Source organism: Amphibalanus amphitrite, unplaced genomic scaffold (assembly GCF_019059575.1).
Source record: "Amphibalanus amphitrite isolate SeventyFive unplaced genomic scaffold, NRLGWU_Aamphi_draft 001488F_arrow, whole genome shotgun sequence".
Taxonomy (NCBI): domain Eukaryota; kingdom Metazoa; phylum Arthropoda; class Thecostraca; order Balanomorpha; family Balanidae; genus Amphibalanus; species Amphibalanus amphitrite.
The window spans coordinates 92,339-119,779 of NW_024882981.1; the positions used below are offsets into that span (position 1 = coordinate 92,339).

The window sequence follows — 27,441 nt, forward strand, 5'->3', positions numbered from 1 at the left end:
GCGCCGAGCGACCAAGCTGGTCCAGGAAGTACGTCACCTACCGTACCAGGAAAGACTGAAGTCTATGAAGCTGCCTTCCCTCCACTACCGACGTCGACGCGGCGACATGATCGCTGTCTACAATGTGCTGCATGGGAGACTGGACCTGAATCCGGAGGAGCTCTTCAACCGAGTAACGACCAGAGATACAAGAGGACACTCCTGGCGTCTTGCGAAGCCCCATGCCGTCACCCGCATCCGTCGAAACGCGTTCGCAGTCAGAGTCATTAACGACTGGAACAGCCTACCATCATCCGTCGTAGACGCCGACTCTCTAAACTCGTTCAAGAACCGGCTCGACACTCACTGGAGACACCTCCACTTCACCCCGCCCCTACCATACGAACAGTAACACTGTCAAACACGAACTCGACTGGAGCGGACACTACAGGCCTTGGGCCTCTCAAAATTTTCCGTGCATCTTAAGTAAGTAAGTAAGTAAGTTTACTTTTTGGGATCTCCGCTGTTCCTAGCGACTTTATTTGAAAGTGCGGCATTTGTTGCGCGCAAAGCAGCATATACCACCGCGTGCTGCCAAACGTTTTAGTAAAAGATTTAAAAATCGTTAGATCTCCGCTGACGTCACAAATTCTAAGGGGGCATACCAATGCATTAGCCCCTTAGAATCCGAAAACTGCAAGTTTGAAATTCCATATCTCCGAATTAAAGCATTTTTCGATGTTGTGAATGCCCAAACCGGTATTTTCAGGCCATGGCCACCAATTTGGCTATCTCAACTCAAAACTAATGTTAAGGACTAAGGTGGCAGGGTCCCTTTAAAACTTAAACACCGTGATAAGTGATTTAGATCTTTAAAGAGCAGATTTAAAGGTTGATGTATGTACATACTGTGCAAGTGCCTTTTAGGTATGTACCTCTAGCTGAGATATCCGAGAACGTTTATAGCGTAAATGACAAATGTGTAGACAGGGGTGTAATTTTCCTAAAATGATTCATGGGTGCCCAGCTGTAGGGGCGTCAGGCTGCTTTGAGGCGCAATGGATGTTCTTTATGTGGGAGCCTAAATTAACCCTGAATTTGATAACATTGCTAGCCGAAGGCGCTTCAAGTGACATGTCTGACTAAGCAAATACATGGTTAAAAGTGTAAAGTGACTGCAAGGGCGTCAACAAATTACAAAGTCGAGGGGCGCCAAACGGCTACGAGGGCGCCGTGACAATGAAAAGGGCGCCATTCTCCTAGAAGGGCGGCGAGTGATTGAAAACGCTACATGGCCCAGAGGCGCTGAGAGGCCACAAGGGCGCCGCACAGTCAGTAATGCTAAGTTGATGGGGACGTATAGACGCCATACGGTTACGAGAGCGCCGTGAGACCATGAAAAGGGGGGCCACTCTCCTAAAAGGACGCCCAGTGATTGAAAACGCTATGTGGTCCAGGGGCGCTGAGAGGCCAGAAGGGTGCCGAACAGTCTAGGGGTGCACGGTGGACAGAGGCATAAGTGTGCGAGACCGTCAGGAGGGCGCCGTTAGACCATGAGAATGGCGTAGTGCTGTCAAAAGGGCGCCATTCTCCCAGCAGGGTGCCGAGTGATTAAAAATGCTATATTATCAAGGAACGCGAGACGGTCAGGAGGACGCCGTAAGAGCATGCGAAGGGTGCCGTGCTCTCGAAAGGACGCTTGTAAAAGACTTGTGGGTGCATCTTCATCATTGTGAGGGCATAATTCAGGATTGTGGGTGCATCTGCTCCCACAAATAGATATAAAATTACACCCCTTTGTGTAGATATGTAAATATGTATGATGGTGTAAATACGTGATGCCGATAATTGATCGACATCCCTTCTTTGAGCCTTATTCTTTGTACCCTGCCTTTTGACGCATGACGCCCCCAAGGCGACGGTCCCGTCAAGGGGGCAAGGGCAGGGAGCTGAAGCAAAGAGGGGCATCATTAATCAGTACCCATCAGGGTTGTGCTCGACTCAAAAAAATTTGCCGACTCGACTCATCATTCAACTTCAGAGAGCCCTGACTCAACTCTGACTCAAACAAGGAGCTGATTTTTCCCTTGACTCGACTCATGACTCAAGCGGCTCGATGAAAATATGAGTCGACTCAAACTTGACTCAAATTTTTTGTTGAGTCAAGTTACTTGACTCAAAATTGACTCAGATAATAAAGTTGTTGAGCGGGGGGGGGGGGGGGTGAAAAAAATCCGGCAGCAGAGCCAGGGCTAAGTTGTTAAGCGGGGGGGGGATGAAAAACTTATATGTACCTATAGTTTCTGGAAAGTTGAGTCAGCTGAATCATGATCCTAAATGTTTGACTCATCTCAATGTCAAAAGTTATTTTACTGACTCAACTCTGACTCAACTGAACGCCTTAATATTTTTGTCCGACTCAACTCTGACTCAACTCAACAGCTCAACATTTTATCCGACTCGACTCAAATCTGACTCATTTGAGTCAGAGTTGAGTCAAATTTCTGACTCGACTCATGAGTCAAGCACAACCCTGGTACCCATGAACTGGAGCCCATCTCGGTGCTTCAGCAGAGTGCCGAACAGAATACAGTTGCACCTGCTCTGTGCCGCTGCCGGCCGTCCTTGTCCAAATGCCTCTACCCGGTTCTCGTGCTTCCTGAGTGACTGACGACCGTGTCCGGTGACTCTGTTTGGATAATTTCACGCTTTTCACGCTGCCCGTCCGGCATATTCACTAGCGATTTGGAGGGAAAGCTATTTCGGTTTATGGGCTATTGAATAATAGGTAGCCCATTTCATCTGGGCTGAGTCTGGGCTGAATCAAGGCTAACGGACATTTTCGTTTCCGCACTTGCATGATACGTAACTGCTCGTTCGCTTTCCCATTTACTTCTTAGCTAGCGGATGGTCATAACACACTTTTACCTAAAAAAATATATATATTACAACAATTGTACTATGCAACGAGGCTAACGCACGCACTCTTAATTGCAGCGTCTAAAGTGCTACTTGACATTCCAATAGGCTGTATCCACGATTCCACTCCAACACGACACAATTATTAAGCCGTGGGGAAACTGATGCAGACACACTTTGTTACATTCATTTCAACAATCGCAAACAACTTCAAACAATAATGATAACACCAATTAAGGTGCTACTTAAATAAGTGCCCATTCTGGTATAACATAATACCTATATACACTGAAAAGTGTGTAGAACGCATTCGTGACGCCGATCCTTACAAGCATAAAACAACACAAGATACCTACGGTGCATTGTCAGTTGTCACGATGACGTAAATAGTTACAGATCGCTGTATTCTCAGTGTAGTATATGTAGTTCATATTATACTAAACATTCAGTGTCTATGAAATTAATAACGGTCAGGTCTGTCAGTTCACTGGGGACAAAATGTGGTCTCGTGAAGTGATGGAGCAATAGGTAGGTAATAGCCGTTTTCACGACGGCCATCTGGTACACATTTGGTGCACAGCTGGTACAAATTAGGTGCAGATTTGGTCAAATCAGGTTCAGTGTGTCTCTTAGCAGCTATCAGCTAGGGTTGCACAAATTGCTTATATGCCTGCTTTGTCATATTATCAGAGAGCATCATCGATTAAAACACTGAAATAAATTCATAAAATGAAGATATTTGCTGTAAAAGAAATTAGGTGCAGATTTGGTCAAATCAGGTGCATTCGCCGGATAGCCCGTCGTGAAAACGGCACTATTGACATGCTGAACGTTGATTAATGCCTGCACCTCTCGGATGTGCGAAATTCGGCACCACGGTAATAAGTACGTCTAGAACTGATGAAGTACAGTGCGTCTCAGAACCGTAGTTGTTCAGTCGCAGTGAAAACCGTTCGATCGACGCATTTGGGACAATGCCAAGAGCCAAACTCCATTCTTTGTGAGCATGGTCGCATGTGCAGCTGTGTGAAGTGCAGCTACAAGAGACGCTATTTATGGTAGCGCTTTCGGTCAGACGAGCGGAAGAGTCTATCGTGTCGCGGTCGCTCCTGCCGTTGCGACAACTCCAAGTGATCTCGATGCTGAAGCTACTTCTTCCAAGACACGCTGCATTGCACGTCTTCGTCGCCTACCAACTATGCCTGAAAAATATGATTCAGTTGAGCGGGTGCTGAAGAGCAATTGTTTAATTAAATTATCAAGGCATGTATCGTTGAATCTCTTTGAAATCGTCCGCCAATGGATTTGTCATCTTACCTCGTTACCGATTCCCCTTCTATTTCATCAGACTGTCTTTTGAGATCCACCCGCCTCGCGCATTCTGCTCCAAATATCTTCGAGAATGTTGTGAGGGATCGACTCGGAGTCAGTCTGCAAAACAAATTAGGGGACCACTCAGTCGTTTGAGGACAGTTGTTCTTGCCTGGTTGATGGTTATGGTAAATAAAAGAAATAACCTACTTGTCCTTTTAACTTACGCCACTCATATATACCGTCGCTGTTGCGTCTAAAATCGTTATCATATCCGTGCAATCAGAATGTTTTACTTACATATACGTAGCAACTCAACTAGCGAATATCATAAGTCAAGCGGCTCATTTTTCAGCAATAGCAAACGTACGAACAAGGCAAGCTCTACGACATATGCCATGCTTCTCCTCACCTTTGTTCTCATTGGCGGCCGATATTTTTTCTCCGAAGCTGGCGCCAACTGAGGACGTTTGGTTGGTGCCGGTGCAGAAGCTGGTCCCGCCGGTGACGCTGATGTGGAAGAACTAAGCAGAGATTGGCTCGGGGTTACCATGGGGTTTGGCTCTGGCACCGGGGTCTGAGATGACACGGGATCTGAAGGCGCTCGGGTGTCTGAACTAGGCGTCGGAGCCGGAGATGGATCAACGTCTGAAGAAACTGTGGTGTCGGGCTTTGGTGCGGAGGTCGGATAGTGCCGACGGTTTGAAGTAACCGTGCTTTCTGGCTCTGATACAAACATCTGAGATGACCCACGGTTGGAAGCGACGCTAATGTCGGGTCCTGGTGCCGGGATTCGAGGTGGCTCATGGTCTGAGGTCACACTGATTTGTGCTCCTTGTGTGAAGGTCTGCGGGGGAGCGAAGGCAGCCGGCACCTGTTCAGGGGTCTCCCGAGTCTGGTCGGTGTCAGCCTGTGGCCGGGTGGGAGGCCTCTCCGACCGCTGGGGGAGTGGCGTCATCTCCTGTCCGCTGACCAGCCCGGATCGTTTGGACAGCATCGTCTCCTGTCCTCTACTGCCGCGAGACTCGTCCTGATCGAACCTCGAGCTGTACTCGGGGCGGCTGTCTCGGGGATCTGAGTACCGCCTCTCAGGCGTCCCACGGTCTGATCCTCCTGTATAACCGGTGCTCACTATCCGTTCCCGCAGAGCCTGCTGGTATCTCAGTGGGGTGCCCTGCTGCGGGGACACGCGGATGAAGTCCTGCACGGGCTCGTTTTGTCGATGGTGCGGCTCATCATCACTCGGGTCCACAGGTGACGGTCGGAACGGCGCGCTCTCGAACACCGCCTGCATCCGCGGCTCGGTGGGCAGGCGGTGCGGCGGTCTCAGCGGCCGCCCTGAGTGCCTGCCCGGCCCTCCCAGCTCCAGACGTCTGTTCGGGTTACCGAAGCGGGGCGGAGGCGGCGGCTGCTGGCGGCGCCGGGCCGGCCGACCTCCGCCCAGGCCGGGCAGGTAGCTCAGCAGGCCGTCGAGGAAGCCGCCGGACGGCCGCTGCGGTCGTCGGCGCGGCGGCGGTCGCACGCGCTGGTCGTCCCCTCCTCCAGGGACGCCCGTCGGACCGAACTGGAACGGAGGGCGCTGGTCGACACCCGGCGGCAGCGGAGGCCGGAATGAGCCCGCGGGTGGTGCCGGCTCACCAGGAACAAACTGAATCTCCTCTGGTCTAAAAGAGTTTTCCTCTGGCCGGAACTGAGGCTCTTCTGGTCGGAATTGGGGCTCTTCTGGTCGGAATTGGGGCTCTTCGGGTCGGAATTGGGGCTCTTCTGGTCGGAACTGGGGCCCTTCTGGTCGGAATTGGGGCTCTTCTGGCCGGAATCGGGACTGTTCGGGTCGGGACTGGGGCTGTTCTGGTCGGAATTCAGGCTCAGCTGGTCTAGAATCCACCTGGATCAACCCTTGCTGATTGCTCGGAGGCCGAGCAGGCTCGCGAGGTGGCGGAGTCTCGACTCGCGTATCGGCGGTTGGGGCGATCGAAGGTCCCACTGGCACCAACGACTCCGGCAGGGGAATACTGACCGCCTGTGGTCGACGGCGGTCGGGGCTCGTGGCCAACAGCGGGCCACTAAACCGGCTGTCCTGTGCCGACGGCTGGAATCGAGAGTTACCGCCTTGGGCGACTGCTGCCGGTGCTGGCGACTTGACCACGCCCCCTCCCGCAACGTCAGCCACTTCGAACGCCAATGGTGGGTTGTTACGATCGCTGTGTTTCACCGGTATGAATCCGCCTTCAAACACCACATCACTGGGGTCGAATCCATGTCCAGGCACACTGGGCCGTGGCGGAGAGGTAGTCACTTGCTGGGCAAATGGGCGTACCGCCTGTGCACTAACCCCCGGGGGACGGCCAAACACCACCGCTGGCACCCGCGGCGCCGGGGAGACCGGTGGAGGGACTGCCTCTCGGGCCAGGGGCTGGTAGGAGACCTGCCGCTGCGGCGGCGGGCGGCGACTGGTAGCCGTCCATGGTGGCCGAGAGGATGGCTCAGTTGAAGGTCGAGACGGCGGTGAGGGTGGAGCTGTCGAGGGTGGTGCGGTTGGCGGAGGAGAAGGTGGAGGTGTCGTCACGGCTGGCCGGCCGGGTCTGTTGTAGGTCGGTCTGGATGCCGCCGGGAGACGGGAGGAGCTGGTTGGACGGAAGGTAGGGGGCGGCGGTGGGAGGGATGGTGCGACTTCTGCGGGCTCGATGGTCACCTCAGTCCTCTCTGTGGTCTCTTTAGCGGGTGCTGGACGGGGGAACGGCTTTCGCCCGTTACTGTGGACAGGTCGGGTTGACGGACGCCGCGTAGGTGGAGGCGGTGTGGGGCTATAGTCACTGACGTCATTCACAGGAGGCCGATGAACTCTGTTGAGCTGAGTCCGTCGGGGAGGGACAGTGGGCGGCTGTGGCTGCCGATAGACCACACCACCACCCGCCGGCTGAGGTTGACCCCGATCAGAAGAGATCGGCCTCTCTTTGGCGAGATACGTAGCCGGCAAATCGACCACCGACTGCGGAGGAGGGAACCGCTCCGGTTCTCGGGTAACCTCCGGCTCGGGCCGACGCGGCCGGAGCCGAGCGCCGAAGTCGAAGTCGGGTCGCGGAATGGGCATGTGATCGGACGGCGGCGGTAGGTCGGGTCGGGGGAACCCCGGCGGGAAGTCGTCAAACTGAAAGCCGTGGTTCGGCCGGTCCTGGGGCCGCTGGGGCCGCGGGCGGCCGGCAGCTGGCGGAGGCTCGGACGGCCAGTCGAAGTCGGAGCCCTCCGAGAAGTCGATGAAGGCCGGCTGCTGCTGCGGCTGGATGCTGTTGGGGATCGTCTGTTCCACCCGGACACTCGACTGGGCCACTTCGTCCTCGTAGTAGTCGTAGTCGTTATAGGCACCTGGAACGGGGCACAGGGTCAGACCAGAGTCACTCTGTAGTCTGTACCGAATTCGCGCTCTTCCGCGAGGCTGAAGAGCACGGAGCACAAGCTGCAAAATTAGGTATGCAAAATATGTGGTCCAATGCACGAAACAATCATTATTGGATTGCAAACCACATATGATTTTGCTGAGACGACCCTATAACTTGACGGGTCCCTTAGCCGACGGTGTAACTCGCGATCTAAGGGATCTGAATCGACATAACGGCAAGGCAATGCTACTTCATAATTTGATTTGCATTCTGAACGGTAACAAAGTCACTTCTATGACAAAAGTCAAGCATACGTGTTTGCATCGATTCGCGGATGGTTTATTGGCAGTGTTACCTTTCATGACCCTCTTGATCTGGTTGAGTTGTGAGGCCGGCACGGCACTGCCAGTTGGACAGGAGTCGAGAACATTTATCTTCCAGCCGAGAAAACGATGGGTGAAGCACTGAAACACAGGTCCGCAGAGTAAGCTCACCAGTGCGCGACATTTTACTGGTGTTATTGTACCTAAGTGAAGCGTTGTAAAAAAAAAAAAAAATTCCCAAGAAGTACGATTAGTGTCCGCTTAAAGTTCATCTACAACAACATAGATGGCGCATCCACTCATACTTTCGCAAATAGGGGAGAGTGGGGCAAAGCGGCCACCCTAACGCTTCTCACGATGCCAACGCTTGATTTTTAAACTTGGAAAGATTCTTTCTATACCAATGTGATCCCTATTAAGTTGCCTTTTATTTCAACTGCGTTTTATTTCCAAAGGCGTTCACATATGAAAGATATTGACAAAACTTTAAACCTATGCATATTGGCCACTTTGCCCCATACCCTGGGGCAAAGCGGCCACCGGCGTTTTCTCAAGTCCCGATATGAGAAACAAAATAGTTGCCTCGTGTACGACTAGGGTATTTGATGGTGATAAGGTTAAGCGAGGATGGATGTTTACTTTATCATCTTCCACCTGTAGGTAAACAAAGAAAGGATTTTCATGAAAATAAACATTTAATTGCATTATTTGGTAACTCATGCAACTGAAAAGTGGCCAAGATGAATGCATGACGACACATTTGAAGATCAATAATGTTTTTTATCCAGATGGAAGCAACTTATGGCCAATTGGGGGGTGGCCACTTTGCCCCGGCCACTTTGCCCCGCGCATACCGTCCGAGACAAAAATATTCCAGCTTAGCTATTGGTGGGGTAAAAGACATTAAAATTGGTAGAATACATGTACGATAACCATGCAATGCACGGACAAGAACGCTTATAAAAATTCCAAACGGTTGTGGAATAACATAACATTTAAAAATTGTAAACATAGTTGGTAACCTGGCAAGAAATGCTTTTCCGTGTTTCACAGAACAATGGTGATGGGCCTGAAACCCCGGTCTGGCTCATTCGAACGACCGTGAAGAGAAGCATAATTGGAAACCATAAAATTGAACTGACGCCAGCTATGAAGGGCTAAAACGATGGGTGGCCGCTTTGCCCCGGGTGGCCGCTTTGCCCCACTCTCCCCTACACGGCCGTCGGCCAATGGCGCATTAGCAGCACAGCATCCCTCTGAAGTGGTACCGTTATGTGCGTTATTGCAGTCCTCTCCTTGTGGTGGTACTATCGTGTGCGCTGTTGCAGTCTTTGCCTTGCGGTGGTGATTTACCTATGTACATCTACAGTCCCTACCTTGTTGTGGTATTGTTATGTGCGCTGTTGCAGTCTCTACCTTGTGGCACTGGCGATACTTTCATGTGCATACTGCAGTCTCTAGGCTACACTGGTGATAGGACTATTGTTATATGCCCTGTTGCAGTCTCCAGTTTATGGTGGTACTTTATGTGCGTTGTTGCAGTCTTTTTCTAACGATATATTTATGTGCGCTGTTGCACCCTTTGGTCTGTGGCTACTGTTGGATGCGCTCTTGCACTCTCTACAATGGCGGTACTACTATGTGCGCTGTTGCAGTCCCTATGTATAGTGATACTGCTATGTGCGTTGTTGCAGTCTACATTGGTGGTACCGTCTTGTGCGCTGTTGCAGTCTCTACACTGGTCGTACTGTCTTGTGTGCTGTTACAGTCTCTACACTGGTGGTACCGTCTTGTGCGCTGTTACAGTCTCTACACTTGACTCACTGGTGGTACCGTCTTGTGCGCTGTTGCAGTCTCTACACTGGTGGTACTGTCGTGTGCGCTGTTGCAGTCTCTACGTACAGTGATACTGCTATGTGCGCTGCTACAGTCTCTACAATGGTGGTACTGTTTTGTGCGCTGTTACAGTCTCTATGTACATATAGTGATACTGCTATGTGCGCTGTTGCAGTCTCTACATTGGTGGTACTGTCGTGTGCGCTGTTACAGTCTCTACACTGGTGGTACTGTCGTGTGCGCTGTTACAGTCTCTACACTGGTGGTACTGTTATGTACGTTGTTGCAGTCTTTTCCATCGATATCTTTGTGTGCGCTGTTGCAGTCTGGCTTGTGGTTACTGCTGGATACGCTCTTGCACTCTCTACAATGGTGGTACTACTATGTGCGCTGTTGCAGTCTCTACACCGGTGGTACTGTCGTGTGCGCTGTTGCAGTCTCTACACCGGTGGTACTGTCGTGTGCGCTGTTGCAGTCTCTACATACACCGGTGGTACTGTCGTGTGCGCTGCTACAGTCTCTACATACACCGGTGGTACTGCGTGTGCGCTGTTGCAGCCTCTACATACACTGGTGGTACTGTCGTGTGCGCTGTTACAGTCTCTACATACACCGGTGGTACTGTCGTGTTCGCTGTTGCAGTCTCTACATACACCGGTGGTACTGTCGTGTGCGCTGTTGCAGTCTCTACATACACTGGTGGTACTTTCCTGTGCGCTGTTGCAGTCTCTACACTGGTGGTACTGTCTTGTGCGCTGCTACAGTCTTTACATACACTGGTGGAACTGTCTTGTGCGCTGTTACAGTCTCTACATACAATGGTGGTACTGTCTTGTGCGCTGTTGCAGTCTCTACACTGGTGGTACTGTCTTGTGCGCTGTTGCAGTCTCTACACTGGTGGTACTGTCTTGTGCGCTGCTACAGTCTTTACATACACTGGTGGAACTGTCTTGTGCGCTGTTACAGTCTCTACATACAATGGTGGTACTGTCTTGTGCGCTGTTGCAGTCTCAACGCTGGTGGTACTGTCCTGTGCGCTGTTGCAGTATCTACATTGGTCATACTGCCTTGTGCGCTGTTGCAGTCTCTACAATGCACTGGTGGTACCGTCTTGTGCGCTGTTGCAGTCTCTACACTGGTGGTACCGTCTTGTGCGCTGTTGCCGTATTGTGCGCTGTTGCAGTCTATATGTTTAGTGATGCTGTCCTGTGCGCTGTTGCAGTCTCGACACTGGTGGTATTGTTGTGTGTGCTGTTGCAGTCTCTACATTGGTGGTACTGTTTTGTGCGCTGTTGCAGTATCCGTCTCGCGTTGTTACTACTGTTGGGTGCGTTATTACAGTCTCTATAGTCAAGCGTTAGTGTTGCTCGCCTACATGACATTTTCCGACTTGGAGCTATCAGAATGTAGGCACCAAACGCTTCTAGGGTTAGTGGCGCCACCTAGAATCATCGCCAGGTGGGGTTCTAAGTGACCACGCAGATCTACAAGCTCGGATGGTCTAAGTATATTGACGGAGTCCCTTGCTAGGCTGGTCCCACACAACTCCCCTCACCTGATAGTAGACGGTATCGGGCGTATCGCCGTCTGGTGTCCACTGCAGGATACCCGGCTGGCCCTCCTCACAGTCGAGCTGCAGTGTGCGCTGATAGGCTCCGAACGAGCTGTAGCCGGCGGCGGGCGGCCGGCGGCGGCTGTCCACACGCCACTGACACAGCCGACCAGTGGCCGTCGGTCGGGCCACACCCGAGGCGTCCGTCTCCACACCCGCCAGGACGCGCACCCGCTGACGGAACGAAGGGGAGGTAAGGGGGTAAGGGGAGGTTGAGCTGGGCACGTCAGTTCAGAAACGATACAGAGAACACACACGCTGACGGAACACGACAATTTGCAAGATGCACACGCTGATTTAAGGGGACGCAGAGCCGTGCAGAGCCTCAGGGGCGATACAGAGGACATGTGGAAAGTACTCAAGGGAGACAGAGCCGCGCACGTCAGTTCAGGGGTGGCACGGAGGACACGTGAGAAGACAGAGGGCATTTTGGGAAAACGGTGATGTCCATTGTCCAGAAAGCTAGTGCAGCCATCGCACGTGGTAGTGCCTAAATGTAGCCTTATGTCAAAATTTCTAAGTTGGGCTTTTCCAGCTTATTCATTCCAATGAGGTCCGGTGTTGTACTGTATTCATTACAGTATTGTATTTAGTTGTTTTACTGTATTTAGGCACTCACCGCTCGCTCCTGTGGCGTCTTGAACTGGTAACCTCCCTCGGGGTCATCTGTGATGTAGAACGGGTGGTACTTAGCCGGTCTCTCGGGGTCACCGCCGCCCTCCACCACAAACGTGTACGTCCTGCCGCGCACCACGTTAATCTCCGGCACCAGGAGTCCGTTGACGTACCAGGCCACGCCCCAGCCGACGCGTCCCGTGATGGCGCTGTAGCCTCGCGGCCCGCCCGTCGGCCCCAGCTGCACATAGTAGACCCGGTCGTCGGGCTCGTGACAGGGGATGGGCGGCACGTGCCAGGCCGGGGCCGGCGGCGGCTCAGCGGCGGACTCCGGCGGTCGGTCGGTGCTCTCGGCGGGTGTCACGGGACAGTTCCAGGCGGGGGCGCGGCCAAAGTGGAGCTGCAGGTCGCCGCGCACCCGGCGCCGGTGATAGCCGACGTCCCCTGCGGCGCTGACCGGTCCCACGGCCCAGACCACCGCCTGCCGCTGGTCGGGCACCACGGCCGTGTCCCAGCGGTCGGAGGAGTTCAGCGGCCGCTGGAACGTCAGCATCGAGAAGCCGTTGATGAAAGCCGAGTTCAGCAGGCGCACGCCGCTCTTGCCGCCCTGCGGGAAGAGGATGGTGCCTTGAGTTATCCAGCACATCATTGGTCATCTCATCTAAAAGTTGTTATATCTCAGGTAGCTATTACATGCCAAAAGTAGTTTTGTAGATGGCGCCACGGTTCTTATGCCAAATGCCTGCCGTTAAAGGGACCCTCCCACCTTCAAAAAAGTTAATGAATTGGCACGAAAGTGATGTCGCTCGGTTCAGAAAGAGCGAAAACGAATATCTACCAAATTTCATCGAAAAATATTCACCGGTTTTCAAGATATTAGACTTTTACTTTTGTTTACTTTTTGGGATCTCCGCTGTTCCTAGCGACTTTATTTGAAAGTGCGGCATTTGTTGCGCGCAAAGCAGCATATACCACCGCGTGCTACCAAACGTTTTAGTAAAAGATTTAAAAATCGTTAGATCTCCGCTGACGTCACAAATTCTAAGGGGGCATACCAATGCACTAGCCCCTTAGAATCCGAAAACTGCAAGTTTGAAATTCCATATCTCCGAATTAAAGCATTTGTCGATGTTGTGAGTGCCCAAACCGGTATTTGCAGGCCATGGCCACCAATTTGGCTATCTCAACTCAAAACTAATGTTAAGGTGGGAGTGTCCCTTTAAATGTGCTGAGGGTTTCAGTATTAGCCAAGCAGGGATGATTATAGATTTGTGAAGAGAAAAAGCTATCACAATACTATTTATTGAGGCTTTATATATAATTCATCTCAGTATGGTATCGCTGTTGCACCGATTTGCAGGTCCATTGAAAAAGAACATGTCGACTTGTCCACTGCCTAGACTTACCGAGCCTACGCCTGCAGATGGCAGCACTGTCATCTCGAAACTCGTCTGCTGTGGGAACAGTGTCCACAGAGGACAGCGTCGGACAAAAAGCATACGATTCATTAGATGTCCTGGAACCACCTGCCATTGCATTTACGTCGGGACTGACGACCGCATGCTCTATAGAACTGCATGGTACAGGAAAAAGTCTTAGACTCGCCTCCTAATGTGTCGAGGCAGGCGTCCTGGACTCACCTGAAGATGTGTGTCGGGACAGACGCCCTTGGCTCTCTTCAGTCTTATGTCTCGGCTGGCGCTCTGAGCTCACCTGAAGCTGTGTATCTGGTCAGGTCCCCTGGGCTCACCTGAAGCTGTGTGTTGGGACAGGCGGGCGGGCTCACCTGAAGCTGTGTATCTGGTCAGGTCCCCTGGGCTCACCTGAAGCTGTGTATCCGGGCAGGCACCCTTGCCGGCCGAGCACTGGCGTTTCGCCTGCAGGAAGTAGTCCTCGGCGACGCCCTGACCCGAGCGGCGGTCCAGCCAGGTGACCACGGCGTCGGCACCGATCATGACGCTCCGGGTCGGGTGGCCGCTCAGCCCGAACGCCATGTACTGACCGTCCTCTGTCGGTGGATAGCGTTTAGCTGTCAATATGCAGGGTGCGTGTTACGTCAGCTACAGGGCGAGCGTTGTAGACTCATCGACAGTGACATAAAGGGCGGCTTCTTATACCAATTACAGACACATGGAAATGCAAGCTTCATAAAGCCCTCCCACGGATAGGTACTTTAGGGTGGAAAGGGTAGAAAAAGGCGCAGAACTGAGGAGAAACAGTAGGGGAGAGTGGGGTAATTTGGCCGCTTTTTTTAGAAAACGATATAACTTAAAATTGACGACACATTTCTGCATTTTCTCAACGCTGGCAGGTGTCGCATTCATTTTACTTTACTGGACAGTGAATTTGAAATGATAGAGTAATTACTTATATTGAAATTGTGACGTATTACAAAGGTCTGCAAGGCGGCCAAATTGCCCCACTGGCAGGGTTATTTGGCCGGGGGTGTGGGGCAATTTGGCCGGTGTTAGTTTGCGGTCGGGATTTTCTGTTATATTGCGAGTCAGCTTCAGATTCAGCAATGACGTGTGTCCTATGACGCATTTGCCGCTTTTTGGAGGTTGGCTCAGGGGTCACAGGGGTCAAAATAGCCAAATTAGCGGCTCTAAGTGCGATCACAGTTTTTTACGAATAACTTTTGAAGTAATCAAGCTAGGCCAAAACTTCGAGTACCATCGTAATTCTCTCGTCAGTCCGCACCGAAAGATATATGTGTTGACCTTGAGAAATCAAGGTCAAAGGTTGACCTCAGGTTACGTTGCATCAGGTCGCTTGACCTCAAGGTCATCATGCATATCATTCGATGCGCCTTGGCGAGCTGAACAGAATGAGACCATTTGTGCGGCTGTACCATTTTTATGTAAGGATTTATTAGCAAAAAAGTTTTGGTAACCTTTGATGACGTCACATGCTCTTACAGTTGACCAATCGGAAGTAAGGCATCAAAGTAGTCAAAGTTTGTCATGAATCATGTCATTTATGGTACAATTGACCATGAAAACTCGGCCGTCCCAGCATAGTGACCATGAGCGCACCGGCCAAGTTGCCCCGCTAGTCCCGGCCAAATTACCCCATATTGCCATTCTGAAAATTTTTGTCTATAAAGTCATCACGGCTTTACGGAATTAGATAAAATTGCTCTTGGAACCGCTGAACACCCCCAAGAATGGCGCTATAATGTCTGAATTCGTTTTTAGCCCAAATACTACATGTTATACAACTTTGTAAACAGAAGTAAAAGTTACCATTTTCTAATGAAATTAACGTTTTATTAATTTTGAATAAAACTACAAGGGGCAAAGTTTTGACATTTGTCCTCCAGTTATGTCTACCCATGACAAATGAATAGAGACTAGAGTTATTTCACTCACTTTTATTATCCATCGTACAGGTGGGGGCGGCCAATTTACACCACCGGCCAAATTACCCCACTCTCCCCTAATTCAACCTTCAAAACCGAATTAAAACGTCGGCATTATGTCAAGTCATTAGGTGTAGCGACCTGAAAAGGTATCTTGTTAGAGAACAATTCAGCGCAAGAGCCATGACATTTCGTATTCATCTTTACGCAGACCAACTGCTCATTATTTCGCGACATAATTCTGAACAAATGAAATTTAATTATAAAAATGCAATAGGATAACAAGACATTTTATTCCAATAATTGGGCTTCATCTCTTTATATGACTGTTTGTTGAACATCGTTTGACATTTCCATTTAACTACAAAATCAAATAGGCTGAAATAAAGAAAAGCGTACCACCTGCTGACCTATTTTGCTGACGAGCTGCATGACCATGGACTGCCCGGCGATGGCCCACCGCACCTCGAAGGCCAGTTCCTCGTCCAGAACTTCACAGTTCAGCTTCGTCTGCCACAAAAAAGAGAATGTAAGAAACACACGGGAAGAATGTCAATATATGTTGTAAATATGAATGTCAACAACAGCACATCACAGTTCAGTAGGTATTGTCTGCTAAAAGGGGTACTTGACATCCTTGCGTTTTATCGGCACATTTAAATGAAATAATATCTGAAACAAACATGTTGGACGGACTCGCACATCTTTTTAAGCCTATTTTGTCCTTACACGCCAAATATAATTTAAAATTCCCATTTTATTCGATCTATGTAGAAATGTGTTACAATGTTAGCCCCCTCGGGAGCTCGACAACAATGAATATGACTCACTGTTGTCCTTCGGCTTTGACTGTGCCTTATTGCTGACCTTTGAGATGCGAATGTGCTGACTTTCAGACGAAATAAAATATCTAGGCATCAAGTGTCTGCATCGCATTCATGCCAGGCGCGTTCTCAGGGCCACCACCACTGACCGAGTGGATGGGATGGGCCCAGCTGACCGGCAGTATTCCGGTCCGCGGACCCCTGCGTCTCACCGGACGGCGGCGGCCCCATTGAGCCAGCCCTCCCTGCACCCCGCCGACTGCCCGACGACGCGCCCTGACCCTGACCCGACGTGACCCGGCCGACAGACGTGGTTCCGTTGCACAACAGACCGTCATCGCCTCGCTCCGCTTTCGGCACCGGATGCAATGGAAGAACGACCGCAGATGGGGAGATGCAGTTGGCAATGGGAACTGATAGCCCCACGGCCTTACACAGACGACTGACCTAGGCCAGCTCGTGCGGGGAAATGGGAACGAAACTGGCTGCTCGTGCCGACTGTCGGCTGATAAGCTGATTGGATCGGTTTGCTAATTATACCAGATCATGATAAGAAAGCACAAGTAGATACAAGTAGTTTTATCGGTGTTTAAGAAAATTGGAAGGCTCACATATCAAAAGATTTTTGTTTGGAGCAATATCAGTGAAAGGAAGTCGGGGTGTATTGTTGCGCATTTAACCCTTCAGTTCAGACGAGAGAAGAGATTTATACGCAGTTTGGAAACATAAAGTGAAAATATTTGATAGTCTTCTTTATTGGAGCAACATTTTCATATTTTGTCTTACGATCATTTTTATAAGCTCCTTACACCCTTGAACTCATATAGACGACCTCATTTTCCTATGCAAAGACAGATTGTGATCAGTATCGCTGTGGAGGATCGCGAATTGCGGACATTTTTCGGGGAAGTTTCCTCACATTTGACACTGACCTCACCCTCAGTGTGCACTATGCCCGTTAGTGTGCATTGTACATACTCATATGTCACCACTGAGGAAAACTTGGGCGCATTCAGTACTTCACCGGCGACTGAGCTGTGTAGCAACTGACGTGTCAGCTTTTGTTCAGCGTCCCTCATGTGTGCCCTAATTGTCTGTTCCTTTCCCTGAGCCGGCAACCCCCCCCCCCCCCCCAACGAGTGGAGAGGGAGAGAGAGGGGGGAAGAGAGAGGTCGAAGGAGCTGAGTGACGTGGCAGTAGCGACCTCAGTAATGCGGTTATTTCCGAAATGTTATCGTTGCGACTATCGCGTCTCGGGAGATCGCATCACTGCGCCTTACAAAAAGTGCAATTTGGTGCGATGTCCACACTGCCTGGTGGTTGGGTAACCGGCCCGGAGGAAGGGAGGGGTCGGAGTGTGGGTGGGGTGGCTGAGCGGCCTGCTCTGAACAGTCAGCCTCGCAGCGGGTGCCACCGAGACGTCTGGATCGCTGCCGAGGGCTGGCGGCCACTCACAAAGGCGCAGTCATATGGAAGGACAATGCAATGTTTCAGACAGTTCGGTGAGGCTCACGGCGGCGCCGTCCATTTCAGTTTTGACCTGGCGCTGTTAAAAAAGTGTCTTGTGCAACGAACAGAGCAGCGTGCATACGCAGCTGAAGAGATGGTCCGTGGAGTGCAACTCCTTGGTGACGTCCTTCTAATATCTCCAAGCCCGTTATTTATGTACTTATTACATGAGTGCTCTACGGATACCCTTTTTTACACTGATGCGTGTTTGTATGCATTTTAGGTGATTTGGAGCAAGCTGCCTTCATGAAGCAACACGGACTTGCGGCGATTCGACCAAATGAGCCATTATTCGGTCTGAGATGCGACCATCTCGTTCTCCATTCGAATGTATTTACCAGCTCACCCGACTGAATTCGACTATAGCTTGCACAGACCCAGAACTGTTTAACGAGCTTGTGCTGTTGTAGTCTGGACAAAACCTCAGGACTCTCGATGCATAGTGATTGAGCCCATACTGAACTCGTGAACTCGTGAATTGAATCAACACACATGTTTCTGAGAGACCGATGTCCCTCCTACAAACGCAAATAGCAGTGCAATCGTGCTATATCTATTTCTTTGTCGTACTACGTATCTCACCCCCATGGTGACTCTTTCCGTGTGTCTGGCCATGAGTCGTGCCTTTGAGAATACCAAAGTTTCGCAATGCAGGTTAATTGTGTGCGAGCCGCGATGTTGAACTGCATGATATGAGCATGATTCAGCATCTTTGCTGACCGACCTCGCCCAGGACCGATTATATTCAACCACTGTCGGAGCATATGCCACGCTCAAAGACGGACAAAGCTGACACGAATAAAGCTTTAATTGAGGAATGTAGCGACGTGTTGCGTGTGACAAGTAATCAGGACACCTTTGCGTTTGATACCCTACTCCACTGGCCCATTTCTAGCGTCCTAATTTCGCGCCATTGCATGATACGGCAATGTATAACGCAAACAAAGGCGGTGTCTTTCTCTTTAAGATACAATTGTTTACTTGAACTGAAATTATCATGAATGGACACCCCCGCGATTGTCGTCAGCATTTCTGTCAGACACCATTAAACACAAACGGAGCGTGACCGAGACAGACGGCTCGGTCACCATTCAGAGTGCGTTCTGGGAAACAATTGACGGGCGGCGCGCGGTGCCACACCCTGAGGTGGCGCGTCGTTTAGCGGCCCGCCGCCCCCTGGGCTGGTTGGCACACACCGCACCTGCCGCCGGGCGGGGGCGGGGGCGCGGTCTCACTGACAGCAGCCCCGGTGGCCGCCTGGATACGCCCGGCCGGCGACGGCTCAGGCGCGGTCGCAGCCGAGCTCAGCTGTGCGGCTGAAGGGCGGGGTCATGGCGACTCGGGAGGTCTGGGGATTAGCCGTGGTCGAGTGACAGGCTGTCAGGGGCAATTCTAACGGAGTTCTGACTGCTGACTACGTTCAACCGAGAGAGCAATTAGGGTCGTTCCAATGTAACGTGGTCAGGCTATGGTTTTGTGCGGAGTATCGGGTGTCGTGCTACGAGCATTAGCGTTCTGGCAAACTGACTACGTTCCTATAACGCATTGTCGGGTGCAGTTCTACTGAAGCGATACCTAACATTCCACCGACTCAGGGTATTTGGCGTCATGCCTGTGATTTGTGAAGCCCTGTTGCTCCTGATACTCATTTAAGAAAAAAATGAGCTGCCTTCATTGTCATATAGCCGGCGCACTCCCATCGTCAATGCTTCACACCCTTCGTGAAGAGAATGTAGTAGTGGTCATGTGGCCCTTCCCATTGGTGATAACACACAGAAAGAATTGGTGGTTATTGTAAAAAAATTGCACTTGACTGCGGTTACGTGATATTAATATTTAATACAATACTTTTGTCGGTCATATCACTGAAATACTTCCACTTATCGCACGATATTTCATACTCGTATGCCCTGCGATCAGATATCCTATTCTGGGTACAAAGCTCGGGAAGATTCATTCACCCGTTCCGAGCAAACTAAATTGACATTTTACTTTAATAGGATTCAATGTAAGTTTTAGGCCAGACACGTGTCATTACTTACAATTTCTAGCTTATTGTTTTGAATGAACAATGAAATGCTTATAACACACCATATTTTCATTTTTTAAGTTCTGTAACTTCGACACTGTAAAGTCTCTCATGTCGTTTTATTTCTAGAATGATTTCTTATCCAATAGTCATAGTTCACATAACGATAAGCGAATTCATTGGGTCGAATCATCAATTAGTTCAAATAGTTAAATTCAAATGTAGTTCCCAGTGGGATACCATGCCTAACCCTGACCCTCACAAGGCATCCCCAGCACCTAACGTCACTCCGGCTATCAGGTCAGGTCACCGAGCTGTGACGTCATATGTCAGGCTGCATTCAACTGAAATGGGATGTTTTTTTGTGATATGGGTGAGGTTTCTACCTTCTAGCGTTTGTTTTGTTATTTACAACTGCATGCGAGGACATTGATAGAATTGGCAAGCCAAACGTGTTGGTGTATTTTTCTACTTTTCTCATGCTCTACAACCATTTCTTTGGAAGCGATTTGTCAAAAATCAAACCCATTTCTTAGAAACAATACCTGGAAGGTCTACGATTTGGTTTTGGCCTTAACCCTCGCCGGCACAGGCCATTTTGAGTCCTTCGACGGCACAAGGGGGGGGGGGGGGGTTGGTACGACCCCCCCTCGCGTTTGGCCCCTGATCGAGCTAGAGCTTCGCGGAAAAAACGAGCGTGTTGCCCGTCACGAGACGAAGCCGATGATACCCAATTTTAAGGTCCTAGGTCATCGGGTGACCTTCCAGGTCAGGTCAATGACCCGAAAACCGGGAAAATCGGGACCTGTTAGAAAGTCGTAAAGTGTGGCTGCTATGTGGTTTTCCGGGGTGCTGATCACGAATATCGTGTTAGTTTTGATCAGAGATGATGTCTTTAAGCATTTAGACCAGGTCGGGTCAGGTCAGGTCAGGTCAACCGGTAGGGGTTGTGACGGGTATTCGTAATACGTGTCAACCGCCTCGGACAGCTTCGTAACATGTTACGAAGGCACCAAAACTACTTCGTAAATGTTCAAATGGTTGCTAAATTCGAATTCAGCTCCAAAAACTAGCCTAGAAACATGTAAAACTCGAAAAAGTGAACCGAGGTCACCCGAGGTCACCAAAGGTCAATGACCTGACCTGACCTTCAGGTGACCTTGACACCCACCCTAATGCATGGGAGCAACATCAAATCACATGTTTGAACGTTTGAAACCACGAAAAGCTTGCAAACGCGCGGCTAATGCGAGCCGACATGCGCCGAACCGCGATTTCGGCCAAACATGGTCACAGAAAAGAGGTCACAGGTCAAAGGTCATTGGGGTCAGGGTCATAAAATTTTCAGGGTAGGTGTAAAATTGATCAATGCGAGGGTACTGAAAGTTTCGTTGCGATCGGCCGCTTTTTACGCGAGTTATTCGCGAAAAACCTTAGGGGTGGGTTGCATCAACCCCCCCCCCCCTGTGCCGGCGAGGGTTAAAATCGGGTACCATTGGCTTCCTCTTTTGAAGAGCAGTCTGTTCGTTATCTCGCAAAGCGTGTCATATCTAAATCAGGGTCCAAAAGCGGCGGTCGCAGTTACATGTGCCATTGAAGGGTGCAGTTCCGTGCAGAATGACGAATGTCGATGAGGGCTAGATTATAAATAACACATTCCTTTTATCATTGCGCCAAGCGCCTGTGGCCTAGTGGCTATGATCATCGCATCATCATTGCGCTGTTTAACCTATAGGTTACTGTTTTTCGAGAAAAAACGTGGTACTGCGCATGGCATTAACTACATAAATTGTGTTGGGCTATGAGCCGCTTTGTAAAAGTAATAGCATAAGACAATTTCCAACATAACCCGGGCCGCACAGGGCAATGGCCGGACCTTTTCCGTCCTGGCGTACCGTTTTGCTCCATCCCCCCCCCCCCGCGGTCTTCTCAATGTCAGATCAAACTGGGCCAATTTTGCCATCCATTCAGCGAAGCTCGTCACGGGCGATCTGGTGATGGTTTTGCGCTACTTGGAGAACAGCAACAAGCCGAGTTTGAAAAGGTGACATCAGTTTTGGGACATTAAGTCGTCATTCGGCTTTTAAAAACTGAGCTATTTAGCTGAAGTCGTATGTTGATCGAAAATGTGTATTTTCAGGACATGTTTTCCGCCTTCTTAGAATTTTATGTTTTTTGCGATAAAAAAAAAATTAGGCGAATTTCCGAAACTTTGAAAATTCAAAATAGCAATTTTGTAGCGCATTGTTGTTGCGGTTGTTGTTGTTGCTGCTTTTTTTTTGCTTTTTTTTTTGCTAAAGAACCTTTCCTTTAGCTTCAAAGCTATGTGAGAGCCTCTCTCGAAGACTGTTTTGTCAGCTGAAATAAAAATGCCGCCACTCTTACGTCATTTCCGGCAGAGATTTGACTTTTTTAACCCACGAGCCGCTGGGGAGGGGGGCATAAACCTGCCCATCCCTTACGTTTCGCGTGATGTGTATCTCCGAAACCTGATAAGTTACGAACTTGAAACTTGGTACAGCTTTAAATGAATACCAAGGCCATATTTGAGGAAATTTTAGTGGTTGTAGCATTTAAGAGGACGTCTTTGTCGTTTTCCGATATGGAGCGTTTCTGATGTCACTGAGCATGAAACTCAACGGTAAATGAACTAAACAGCATCCGCTGTCATCCTGACACATCTAAGTAGGTACACCAGTTTATCTAGTTCCTGACCAGTGATCGGTCCTTTATTTCCGGTTCCATATATCACATATATCGCGAGGAAACTAAGAGACGCAAATCTATAATTGGACTTCTGACGTCACTGTGACGTCATTTCAAATGCGATCGACACCAAATTTGGACACAACCTCGGCTAGCTATTCAGGAACCTATGAGTGCATAGTTTCGCTTCTCTATCTCTTTGCGTTGCGATGATATCGTCGGAGAGGGCAACTAGTTGCCCCCCCCCCGACCGGCGCGGCGGGTGGCGCGGAGGCCCAGCGGCCGCCAGGTTAAAATCTATAGACTTTATGTGTATGCAGGGTACCTTTTAAAGGGGGAAAGGGGGAATTTCCCCCCTTCGAAAATTCTGCCCCCCCCCCCCCTTTCAAATTGTGCGTGAGCGGCTAGGGAGGGAAGGGGGAATTTCCCCCTTTCAAATTTATTTTTGAGCCCATTTTCAATCAATTCGCTACTCAGATTCTATAATCATCGTTGATCAGACTCTAATCATCAATCAACGTTGCTGGCGATTAGATAATTTTCAATTTGAGGTTCCATCCAACCATTTTACGTTCAGTGCAGCGGGAACTCCAGATTTGACCCGATACCGATCGGATGGTCGATGGGACCGTCTCTTGTGTTGTCTCTTCCGTCTCTTCCCAATCACTGACATATCGCTACAGGCGTCAGCGTAGAAACCGGCGGGGGACGGGGGTCATGACCTCTCCGAACCAAGGGTCTTCCTTCGAACCAGGGTCCTTCAATCGGTCTTGGCCGAGCAAAAATAGTCACGAGTTAACCTCTCTCTATTTAGAAAGGCGCTACTTGATGTTTGGCCAGGGTAATAGGTTGATACTACTGATTGACATTTGCAAGGGCGCAGTCAAGTTGGGACCTCCCCCGCCCCTTACCGCCAAGGTAGGTACCTACGAGTACGTATATGTTTTAGCTATTTTTTTTTGCAGCCTTACAATATAAAGTGGACAAAATCCGGGGAGAGAGAAGGATTTGGGGGTAGGTAAGGTTCTGCAGGCGCCATCCCAACAAAAACCTAATGGCATTGGGCCCCCCTTTCAGATGCCCCTGGATCCGCCCTTGCCCCGAACTTTTTCCCCCTCTCGACTTTTCCTGTAAAAGTAACCCTGTGTGTATGTATAAGGCTACCGAAAGTTTGGTGGCGATATCTATTATCTTTATAACATTCTAAGAAATCTGAAGAGAAGAGATGGGAGGCCGTTTCGCTCCCACGCCCCTAAGGGGCGCGCTATTGTGTCCAAACACGGCCAACATATGAGCGTGAGGGCTCTTATCGGTCTTAGGATGGTATTTTGCGTTGCTTAACACCTGGTTAGCGTTCCAGTTTAAAGGAAGGCTATAAACACTATAAACCCTTCACTCAGCATTCTGCTCAGGCCACCGTCACAGGTACAGCGAATGCTAACCTGACCTGCCGAATGTTGCCGTAAGTATGATAGAGCTCACTTTGATTGAACGACTGAGGCTGCCGTTTTTCATCAATTTCTCTGTTTCAGTTATCAGAAAAAAATGTCAACTCTTAGACATCCATAGGTATTTTATGTAAAAATTCCAAATGAGATGGTGTTTAGCCAACAGTAAAATTGGATAGGTAGCTCTTTTATGCGTTTTGTACCCGTGAATGAAGGTGCCAGCAGCCCACCCTTCGGCATCAGTTGCTTTCTCAGCGACACTGGCTGTTGAAGAGAAGAGAAAGGTGTGCAGCGCCCTGCTCCGAATGGGGCCCATTAGAATGGACATTAGCCGGCCGCGCGTTCCCGCGCCGTCTCGGTCGCCCCCCGGCCGGAGCCATGTGACCTGGAGCCGGGCGCCGACGGCGGGGAAAGGGCAGTCGGCGCCGCTGGTCACCTGCAACGGCCGCCGACCGAGCCGGGACGGGGATACCCGGGGAACCGAGCCGGACCGGGATACCCGGGGAACCGATCCAGGGCGGGTTAGTACTCGCAGCGGTGGACGATAGCCGAGCCAGGGCGGCGGTCGGGGCACATAGAACGGCCACTAACTGGGCGGGGCCGGGGATACTCGCAGCGGTGGACGACAACCGAGCCAGGGCAGCGGTGGGGCACACAGAACGTCCACTTACCGGGCGGGGATGCCCACAGTCGACTGCAGCGGCCGCTAATCGAGTGGAAGTATACTACACAACTATGTTAAGCGGCTACTGACCAAACGTGGCCTGATACTGATCTCATGACGTATGATATGAGCCAATATTCTTTTTGAGACCAATTAAATTTTAGACAATGTACAAGCAAAATTCTACGCTAATTTTTACGCCGATAATCTAACGGGCCCTTTTGGATGTCCAAAGTGTCAATGACGGGATGAGTCTGCGTGACAGCCCATCAGGAGGTTTGGACGACTCGCACGGACTGATGCTCCGCATGACGCGCCTGTCTCCTCTCATTCGACAGGGCGGTATTTCGCAGTCACCACCTGCTACTGACGGTTTTCCCGTGGATTTGTCATGGGGGAGACGGGATGATTCACTTGTGCGTTGTTGACAGCATGGACAGAAAGTTGAAGAACATGCAAATAATGTGCAAGAAGTGTTGAACATGATTTTCAAAACGTAGTTGATGTGAAGAGAAGATGTGTTTTCGTGTGGTGTGAATTGATATATTCATGCGTCATGCACATAAAAAACAGCTCAGCACTGCTCATGTTTATTTCACATCCCTTAGCATAAAAACTGCTATCAGATATAAATAAGTTAGTTGTCATTTACATCGACAATACGAGCTCGATAAGCGTTCATCACAAGATCCTTTATTGAGTATTTAGCGCAGAGTATTGATCATAAATACGAAAATAAATAATGAAGAAGACAGAGCGAGAGAAGAGCGCATCACACACAGTCATATGTACAATATTTCACTAGTACTCGTCGTTGACTATCAACCCCCACCCCTTCCCTCCCTCTTCTTTCCCCATTCTCACACCCCGGTCCATCTGACACACAGTCTTACAAGCGTTTACCCGCGCGCGCGCACTGCTGGGCTACGATGGCCCACTGTCGACCATTCGTCGACCCCGGGCGCGGCGCTTAGTTGCGCTCACCGCCGTAGTTGTAGCGGAAGCTGACGCCACTGCTTCCGCCCAGCGAGAAGCTGCTGTAGCTTCCAGAGCTGGCCGACGACGGCCGAGATTTGGCCTGACGGCTGGCGCTTGAAGACCGCGACGGGAACGCCGTGAAGGGCGATCCGCTGGCGGCGGGCGCCGGCGACGGAGCGTACTGGGGCTCAGGGGCATACTGGGGCTGAGGGGTGTATTGGGGCTGAGGAGCATACTGGGGTTCAGGAGCATACTGGGGCTGAGGGGCGTACTGAGGCTCCGGGGCATACTGAGGCTCAGGAGCGTACTGAGGCTCAGGAGCATACTGAGGAGGCTGAGGAGCATACTGGGGCTCGGGAGCATACTGGGGCGGCTGAGGAGCATACTGGGGCTCGGGGGCGTACTGGGGCTGAGGGGCATATTGGGGCTGAGGGGCGTATTGAGGCTCCGGGGCATACTGGGGCTGCTGAGGGGCGTACTGGGGTTCGGGAGCGTACTGGGGCTGGTAGCGGGTCACAGGTCGGGGAGCAGGCGCAGCGGGAGGCGAGTAGGGCCGGCCCAGACCACCAACAAGAGCTGGTCCGCGGCCTCCACGCTGTAACACGGAAAGATTGGCTCATAGAAGACGGAAGACGATGCAACGACAGAGTGGATAGACGGTACAAGAGGCAGAGTGGCCATGGTTACATGAACATGAAGCATTCCGCTTGGGACGGGTAAATTTTGCAGCTGAACTGGACGGGCGTATGTTCAGTTGCCAGATGTTTGCTGTTTTAGAAGTAAGCAAAATTCATCTGTGCCGAGAGCACATTTCAAGGAAGGTACTTATATATTCACAAGCATTCTTTTTGCGAATTGATGCCTGAAAGCAAGGAAAGCGTTCATGTTTTCATTTTGTCATTAATTTATTCCTAGATCTGTCTTGGTCAGAAAGTTCGCCGTTCATGTAAACATGTCCACTCTTGATAAGGAAAAAACGTTCTGTCAACCATCACAGAGCTGTGCAGTGCAAAGATGTTAGAAGTCAATCGGATAATGAATACGAGAAGGGAGATAGTTGCACATAAGAAACACAATACAGGGAAGGGAAATGTGGGCTAATTTGCTGGATAATTATCGGTGAACAATCTCAGTATTTGGATGGCTGAACGGTGTTTAACCCGCGCCCCGTAGGGCTACCGGCGGACCCTACCACCCGTAGGGGGGGGGGGCCGTTTCGGCCCCCCCCTAAGATCTCGGAAAGTTACCGGCCGATTTTCAAAATTCAAACGGCGTTTGATAGCCCTACCCGGGAACTACCTTGTGACCAAATTTCATTGACCTAGGTCAAACCGATGACGTCACAGGTCAGGTCAAAGGTCAGATTTTCACCGTTCACAGGCAATTCAAGAAATGTGCTGTGAAATCGAGTAAATTGGTAATTTATTGAAAACCATCGATGGTATATTGTTCGTCAAACACATACTTTGCTATCTGAGGTCACTGATACCACGTCAGGTCACAGCGAGGTCAGGTCACCGGGGGTCACAATATGAATGTGTCGTGTGATACATGTTTTATGGTCCATTTTACATGACAAATGCGATTATGTGGGTTAGGCAGCCTTTGGGGCCAGCCTAGGTCACGTTTTGGTGAAGGTCAGGTCAAGGTCAGGTCAAATTAGGTCAAATTTCAAAGTTGATATTTTTGCATAAAATGGGTATCCATTCGATGCAGCTCGTCACGGGGAGTCTAATGGTGGTCTTTGTTTTGCTCTACGAGTTCTAGAATTGCCAAAAATTTAGTTTGAAAATTTGACGTCATCATTTTTGAACAGTTTTTTCGCTATAACTTGGCCAAAAAACGAGGTATCGATCTGAAATTTGGTATGTAGATAGAAGACGGTAGGTACTATCACACATATTCCGGTTTTTTCGAAACTCAAAAAACTTTTTGGATTTTTTGGCTAAT

General features: G+C 50.2%; 1 protein-coding gene across 1 annotated transcript in view; it reads right to left on the minus strand.

Annotated features, from left to right (window-relative positions):
* Positions 1-3,655: 3,655 nt before the first annotated feature.
* Positions 3,656-27,441, minus strand: part of LOC122373405 (protein Skeletor, isoforms D/E-like) — a 43,326-nt gene continuing 19,540 nt past the window's right edge. Inside the window, exons 7-14 of the mRNA XM_043351423.1 lie at positions 15,744-15,843; positions 13,796-13,980; positions 11,977-12,579; positions 11,301-11,531; positions 7,942-8,050; positions 4,622-7,572; positions 4,216-4,329; positions 3,656-4,100 (exon numbers count right to left, since the gene is read on the minus strand). Coding sequence (XP_043207358.1) covers positions 4,243-4,329; positions 4,622-7,572; positions 7,942-8,050; positions 11,301-11,531; positions 11,977-12,579; positions 13,796-13,980; positions 15,744-15,843 — 4,266 coding nt within the window. The 3' untranslated portion in view covers positions 3,656-4,100; positions 4,216-4,242. The remainder of the gene's footprint in view (positions 4,101-4,215; positions 4,330-4,621; positions 7,573-7,941; positions 8,051-11,300; positions 11,532-11,976; positions 12,580-13,795; positions 13,981-15,743; positions 15,844-27,441) is intronic.